The following is a 7772-nucleotide window of genomic DNA, read 5'->3' as shown; positions in this document are numbered from 1 at the left end:
CAGTGGTGTAAAGTAACTAAGTACATTTACTTAACTCACTGAGTGCCATTAACGTGTTTCACGTGTTTTTACCGCTATGGCGCTGGGTGCCATTAACGTGTTTGACGTGTTTTTAAAAAAATAGTAAAAAACAAACAAACATGAAAAACATGTTCAGAACCCAAGATATCTTCATCTGAAGATGTGCAGCTCCATCCACTCCTTGTTTAACTTAGAACTGAAAAAGGCCGTATCTCGCTTCCTAAGCACTTTTTGTTTTCTGTGAAAAAAACTCTGGCACTTTTCAGAATCAATTCTGAAATAATTCTGGCAATCCTGGCACTCAGGGAGTTAAGTACTGTACTTATTTCCAATGTTCAGTACTTTTACTTCTACTCCGCTACACCTCAGAGGCAAATATTGTACTTTTACTCCACTACAATTATTTGAAAACTTCAGTTACTTTGTAGATTTTTTATTATTACAAAACATACATTAACCACTTCAGCCCTACTGTATATGCATTTTGGCCTTTTTAAAATAGCCGATCTACAAGCTCACAATGTGTCGTGATGCGACACATTGTGAGCTTGTAGATCGGCTATTTTAAAAAGATTTGTATACATTTTATACATTTGCAAACTTGAAATGGGATATTCTGCATAATGAGTACTTTTACTTGGCGGACTTTTACTTGTAACAGAGTATTTCTTACATTGCAGTATGGATGATTGAGAGGGAGACTAATTTCTGTCCTCTTCTCTTCCGTTGCAGACGGTCTGTACCCAGGAGATCGCCCACGCAGAATCCAGGTAACCTTGTCTTGTAAATTATGCTCTCTCTCTGTCTGCCTTCCATGGCTCATTATTTCATTTAGAACAGAGTTCTGATGTGTGTGCGTGCGTGTACGTGCGCGTGCATGTGTGTGTGTGTGTGTGTGTGTGTGTGTGTGTGTGTGTGTGTGTGTGTGTGTGTGTGTCTGCAGGTCTGTGGAAGAGTACAACGCTCACGCAGAGACCCAGAGGAGAAGGCAGCTCTTCAGGTAGGCTGTCTGCTCTCTCATACATCATCTCATATAGTCGTATCGTAGTGTGGTGGTGGGTGTGCGTCTCTCAGGATCGTTCCCTCCAGGGCCTTCTGGGAAAACGTGCGTAAGAGCAGAAAGAGGGCACGTCTAAGGCTGTGTTATTTTTATCTCGGATGAGCAGGGAAAAAAGTCATCTTTTTGTCCTGTTTAAGTAATGATGATTTGTAGACAAAAAAATATTAACCCATTATCTAGCCTAGCATAAGATCCAAACAGTAACACCACCTCCCTACAAAACTCTCTGGCTATCTGGCTCAAATAAAGAAAAGTGGACGTGGAATTTCTAGAGTAACAGATTAGATAGATCAGTGGTTTTCAACCTTTTTTTGCGTCAAGGAGGACCCCCAAATTGACACATGTTAGCCCAGGGACCCCCATTTGAAAAGATATGCCAGGGACTCAACCATTTTGATTTCTTGGGGTCCTAATCTACACAGTAGTATCATCATCAGTGTTCATTTTAACTCTGAGAGTGTACAAACACTTGTACACTCTCAGAGTTACAGACACACAAGGTTCAATTTGGTTCCTAACTATTCATTTGTCTGGGGACCCCCTGGAACCCCCTCAAGGACCACTGGTGGTCCCCGGACCACTGGTTGAGAAACACTGAGACAGATGACAGAATAATGAATTTAGAACAGGGTTTGTCTGCACTGTGTGACTGTGTGTGTGTGTCACCAAAAAAGTCGAGTCGTACAGCCAGGCCGCTTTGTTTGTAAAACCAGGAAATGCCCAAAAATGAACCCCATGAAAATTACACCGTATAGTTGATAATCATTGCGGTGTTGTAGGCGAAGTATTTATAAAGATGGCCATTTCCATTTGGCCAAAGGAGACGTGGAGCCAGCAGCACCCCATCTGTTCAAGATATTGAAGCTCATAAATCCTGATAAGGGGAGAGCTAGTCAGCATGCCCACGAGCAGACCATTTGTCAATGCAGGGGAGTCGTTGGCATCCGGATTTTATAGTTTATAGTGGAGCGCAGTGGTGTAAAGTAACTATAAGTACATTTACTGAAATACTGTACTTGTAAAATACATTTTACAATTACTGAAATAATGTACTAAGTAAAATATCTGAGTACTTAATTCTTCCACCACTGGTGGAGCGTTGCCGCACCAAAGCGGCCCAAACGTTACCGATATTTTGGTGGTGAATTGAACACACTAATAACATCAATAGCTAGCCTGGTTTACATTTAGCCCATCCATCTACTGTAGCTTGCTGATCGGCTATTTTGTGTGCGACACCTGCCCGCAACTAAGTACTCAGTGTTAGAACTGCAGACTCACTCCCAATTCTCCACAGTAATCTGAAGACTCCACTTCAGGCCTCAGCACTTACTGTAACCTAGTTATGACAACCATGCAGACATACCGTGATCCTCAAAAGTGTACTTAAGTACAGTACTTGAGTAAATGTACTTAGTTACTTTACACCACTGACGAGCAGTTGGTTTAGCCACCATGTGAGCCCCAGATAGATAAAGTCTGTCTTTAGCAGGCTGTTGTTTAACAAGGCAATAGTGTTGTTCCTCATGTCTCCTGCAGGGGGAGCCGTGACAACTCGGGCTCCAACTCCAGCCGGACGGGCAGCAGCAGACAGAGCAGCACCGAGACGGACTGTCGCTATGGCAACGACCCCTGGCCCTGGAGCAGCACCGACAGCACTGACTCCTCCTACCAGTCCTACAACGCCTCCAAACCCCGCCCCCAGGCTGCCAATCACAACTGGGGCGCGCAGACCGCAGGTTTGAACTTTAGTTTGAATTTTAGTACGAGTCAGAATCAGAGTTACTTTATCCCATTCCTATAATGCCTATGACTGCCTTTCCAAAGTTTTGTGGGCCCTGGTTAGGCAACCCGGCCTGGTGGAGACCTGTGCTAAATTTTCTAGTTCATTCTGGTTTCTCATCCCTCCCTCTCCTTCCTCTCTGTCTCTCACTCTGTTATTACCAGCTTGCTCGAAGAGCGTGCTGGTCTACTAACAGACAGAGCAACTAGTGAACTCCTATGAGACATGTTTTCGACATCTTTTTCATCATTGGCTGTCCTTTAAGCCAATGGGGAGTACCTCCCATACTCTGAGCGGCGGTCGTCCTCCCACGCTATGGCATCATGGGGGCGGCCATAGCTGAGTGGTTAGTGAGCCCACCTAGGGAGCCAGAGGCCCTGGTTGCCCCAGGTTCGATGCCAGGCCAGCATATGTGTCGATGAAATGAAATTTGTCCCTGAGCAAGACTCTTAACCCCTAATTGCTCACAGGTTCTCATTGGAAACAAGACCGCAAGGACTTTCATGAACAACCTGTTAAAAGGAATTATCCTTATCATAACCCTACAAGACACGCCTGCCGTCGGTTCTCTGTGTTTCCTTTAATTTAAATACATTTGAGACAGAACATAACACATAGAAAACAGCCCAAACTGCGCATTTCGGTCTATAAACAGCGGCGTACTTTACAGTAGTTGCGAGGATGAGATGAACGAACAGAGCAGCAGCAGCAGCAGCAGCGGCTCAACGGTGTTGCCAGATTCTGGGAGAGAAATAAGCAGCCAGGTCTATGAAAACAAGCCGCGCAGCATCCATCCATCTTCAACCGCTTATCCGGAGTCGGGTCGCGGGGGCAACAGTTCCAGCAGAGAGCCCCAGACTTTCCTCTCCTGAGCAACATTAGCAACTTCCTCCTGGGGGATTCCGAGGCGTTCCCAGGCCAGTGTGGAGATGTAATCCGCCCATCTGGTCCTTGGTCTGCCCCGGGGTCTCCTCCCAGTGGGACGTGCAGCGAGGACCTCCCTAGGGAGACGCTCGGGAGGCATCCGTACTAGATGCCCGAACCACCTAAGCTGGCTCCTTTCCAAGCGAAGGAGCAGCGACTCTACTCCGAGTCTCTCCCGGGTGACCGAACTTCTCACCCTATCTCTAAGGGAGATGCCAGCCACCCGTCTGAGAAAACTCATTTCGGCCGCTTGTACCCGCGACCTTATTCTTTCGGTCATGACCCACACTTCATGACCATAGGTGAGAGTAGGAACGAAGATTGCTCGGAAGACCGAGAGCTTTGGCTTCTGGCTCAGCTCTCTTTTCGTCACAACAGTGCGGTACAGCGACTGCAATACCGCTCCTGCTGCTCCGATTCTCCGGCTGATCTCCTGCTCCGTCCTCCCCTCACTCGTGAACAAGACCCCGAGATACTTAAACTCCTTCACCTGGGGCAGGTATAATGTGTCTTGTTCTCTTTCTGTCTCCATACCCCCCCCCCCCGCCTCTCTCTGACTCCCCCCCTCTCTCTTTCTGTCTCCTCCTCTCTCTCTCTCAGGTTCTATCTCTCTCTACAGAGTGCCCCCACCCCCAACTTGTGCCCGCCCCCCCTCTCCTCACATCCCGGAGGAGGCCGCCGCCCCCTCCTCCTCTAACTCCGCCTACATTATGGAGAACGGTATCCCGCCTGGAAGCATACTGGTCAACCCACATACTGGTACGTCACACACACACACACACACACACACACACACACGCACACGCACGCGCACACACACACACACACACACACACACACACACACACACACACACGCTTCCTGGTAGAGCTCCTGAGCTTCCCAGTCCTTAACCTCAAAACGACCTTTGACCCCTCAGGTCAGCCCTTCCTCCACCCGGATGGGACCCCCGTCGTCTACAACCCTCCTGACAGCCAGCAGCCAATCAGGAGCCAGCCACAGCAACAGGGCCCACCCCCTCAGCCACAGCAACAGGTACTAGAGTCAAGGACCCCCAAATTAACGTTCATATTTGGCCCCGGGGCCCCCATCTGAAAATATTTTGGGGGTGAACTATCCCTTTAAGCCCTATTTATACTTTGTCGGAGGACAAATAGAGAAAATAGAAGCTCCCAGTGCGTCAACGAATTTAGTTTGTCGTTGAATTTCAGATGCATGGTTACCAGCGGATGTGTCCGAGATCTATCCATACTGTATGCTTTGCATGCGATGTTCTTTGCACATGTTGGATGCGTTCGAAAATACAGCACTGAGCGCACTGGCCAATACAAACTAATAGGCGAGTGTGCTATATTGGGTGCGTAATTTCCGAACGCACCCAATATATGATACACACTCAACCAGGGACGTGCACAGGTAGACTCTAGGTGGTGCTAGAGCACCTGCCCTTTGCCCTCTTGACCAGAAGTGCCCTTTTGAAAAAAAGAAAGTTTACAGCAGGGGTCTTCAACAGGGGGTCCGGGACCCCTAGGGGGTCCTCAGAGTTACTACAGGGGGTCCGCCAATTCTTTATGTGATATGATTTTTCTTTTTACCATAACCACTACCAAACCTAGCATCCCTTTTCTGAGGAGAACTTTAGCCAAAAATAGCCGATCTACAAGCCCACAACGCCTCGCAGCGCGAGGCGTTGTGGGCTTGTAGATCTGCTATTTTTGGCAAAGAGGTATAGGTGTAGAGGGAAAAAAGAGCAGACCAAGTCAACAAAAAAAAGTATAATTTACTTGAGCACCTGCCCCTCAAAATGTCTGTGCACGCCACTGACACTCACCCATCATTCGTATTCTGAGGAAAAACTTTGCAGAAAATAGCAGAAATTTTCTTTTCAGCGAAGATACTTTTTTAAAAATCTTTTTTGGGGGCATTTTTATACATTTTTTTTTTAATAATAATAATAATAATAATAATAATAACCTTTATTTGTATACTGTAGCACCTTTCATGACATGAAATGCAACTCAAAGTGCTTTACAGAGCAAGAGAGGGATAGGGAAAGTAGGCTGACAGGAAATGGGGAGAGAGATGGGGGGGGGTGGTGACACGCGGCAAAGGTCATCGGGAACGGGAGTCAAACCCGCGACACGCTGTCAGGCCGGCATTGCAGCCTATAGGGTGCCTGGACCGCCACGCTACGGCCCAGTCCTCAGCGAAGATACTTCATTTAGAACGAAAACAGAAACCACACCAGTACATAGAGCCCTGTGGGACTCCGCTCAACAACATATGGGGGTTTAAGTGGTTAACTAACGGCGGCAGTGTAGCTGAGAGGCCACCTGGGAACCCAGAAGGTCACCGGGTCGGGTCATGTGTTGGAAGTGTCCCCCTGGGCACGACACTTGACCCCCGACTGCCCCCCGCAGGGGGGCTGTATTAATAGCACGCACTGCTCCTAATAGTTAAGGACGGGGTCATTTCACGCATGTGGCGCAATGTACAGTGACACATACTCCCAACAACACTATGGCCTGTGTCGCAGTGGTGTAAAGTAACTAAGTACATTAAGTACTGTACTTAAGTACAATTTTGAGGTACCTTTACCTTACTGGAGTATTTCCAATTGTCAATACTTTTACTTCTACTCCACTACAGCTCAGAGGCAAATATTGTTCTTTTACTCCACTACAATTATTTGAAAACTTTAGTTACTAGTTACTTTGCAGATGTAAATTATAACGTTATAAAACACACATTAACCGCTTTAGCCCTATTTTTATACCTAGGCTATTTGAAAATAGCCGATCTACAAGCTCACAACGCGTCGCATCGTGAATTTTTTTTGGTCTAATTCGGGTCTAATTCGGTCTAAGTCGGGTCTAATTCGGTTCTATTTGACCAATATAAATCAACCTTTTTTCGGGTCTAATTCGGTCTAATTCGGTTCTATTTAAGGTTCTAAGTTAAGTTCCAATGAAAGATGGGCTTTCAAGAACTAATGAAGGATAAATAATTTATACTGTTTTAACTTTGATAACATAAAAACGAACATTTATATATATATTTTTTGGAATATGGCCAGGGGCCACAAGGAAGCTCCTCGCGGGCCGCACGTGGCCCGCGGGCCGCCAGTTGAATATCTATGACTTACAGTCACTCAATGTTAATAATATTTGTATTAGATAACAGTAGCAAAATGCAAATTGAAATTTGCACCCTATGGCCAGAAAAATATAGAAGTCTGTGTGTTTGACTGGGGTTTGACTGGACTGCTGCATTACTACAATGACCATAATGCTTTGGGGCACTGCCCTTCCTTGTGGGGAGGGGAGGCTGCGTGGGGGTGTGGTCTACATTGTAGTCAGGAAATAAGGTGAGATAAAGAGACTATGAGCCAAATGACTCATAGTGTCTGAGGATATGGATACAAATCTAAAAATACAGATAAAAGACAAAAACACACCAGGATCATGTTTATGGGTCCTAGACCTAGATAAAAATAGGGGTTTGATGCAAAATCGGCGAAATGTCCCTTTAAGTAAAAGTATCAATACTGCAATGTAGAAATACATCATTTTACACTCTCAAGAGTTAAACATCTATAAGGGTGCATCAAGTAAAAGGCCTGTGTTCAAAATGTTATTTGAGTAAAAGTACAAAAGTATTGAATGTATTGTATGAATGTCAGTCACAGCTGTCCCTCTTTTTGTCCCATTGTGTGTGCGTGTGCGTGTGCGTGTGCGTGTATGTCAGGTGGTGCAGTACTCGACTGTGTCATATGCTGCTCCTCAGATGTTGCCGGTGGCTCCAGCGCCCCCTACAGCATACATGCCTCCTACGCAGGTATGTAGCGGTGGTGGAAAAAGTACTCCATTTTTTTTACCAAATCAAAATGTATTTAAAGTACCAAAAAAAGTAGAAAGTTCTCATTATGCAGAATGTCCCATTTCCCAAAGTTTTCAAATATATAAAATGCATAAAATCTTTTGA

General features: G+C 45.9%; 1 protein-coding gene across 4 annotated transcripts in view; it reads left to right on the top strand.

The window, feature by feature from the left end:
• arpp21 (cAMP-regulated phosphoprotein, 21) overlaps positions 1 to 7772 on the top strand; it is a 33790-nt gene that overhangs the window by 17492 nt on the left and 8526 nt on the right. For 3 of the 4 annotated variants that reach the window (XM_084081011.1, XM_084081010.1, XM_084081009.1), the window contains exons 11-16: positions 754 to 791; positions 965 to 1021; positions 2597 to 2820; positions 4389 to 4547; positions 4708 to 4823; positions 7536 to 7625. In XM_084081011.1, the coding sequence (XP_083937137.1) occupies positions 754 to 791; positions 965 to 1021; positions 2597 to 2820; positions 4389 to 4547; positions 4708 to 4823; positions 7536 to 7625 (684 nt within the window). The remainder of the gene's footprint in view (positions 1 to 753; positions 792 to 964; positions 1022 to 2596; positions 2821 to 4388; positions 4548 to 4707; positions 4824 to 7535; positions 7626 to 7772) is intronic. The other variant, XM_084081012.1, reaches the window with a different exon arrangement.

The sequence above is a fragment of the Gymnoscopelus microlampas genome, assembly GCF_963454915.1.
Source record: "Gymnoscopelus microlampas genome assembly, chromosome: 15".
Lineage (NCBI taxonomy): Eukaryota > Metazoa > Chordata > Actinopteri > Myctophiformes > Myctophidae > Gymnoscopelus > Gymnoscopelus microlampas.
Note: the sequence above shows the minus strand (reverse complement) of the source record. Positions and strands in the feature narration are given on the sequence as shown.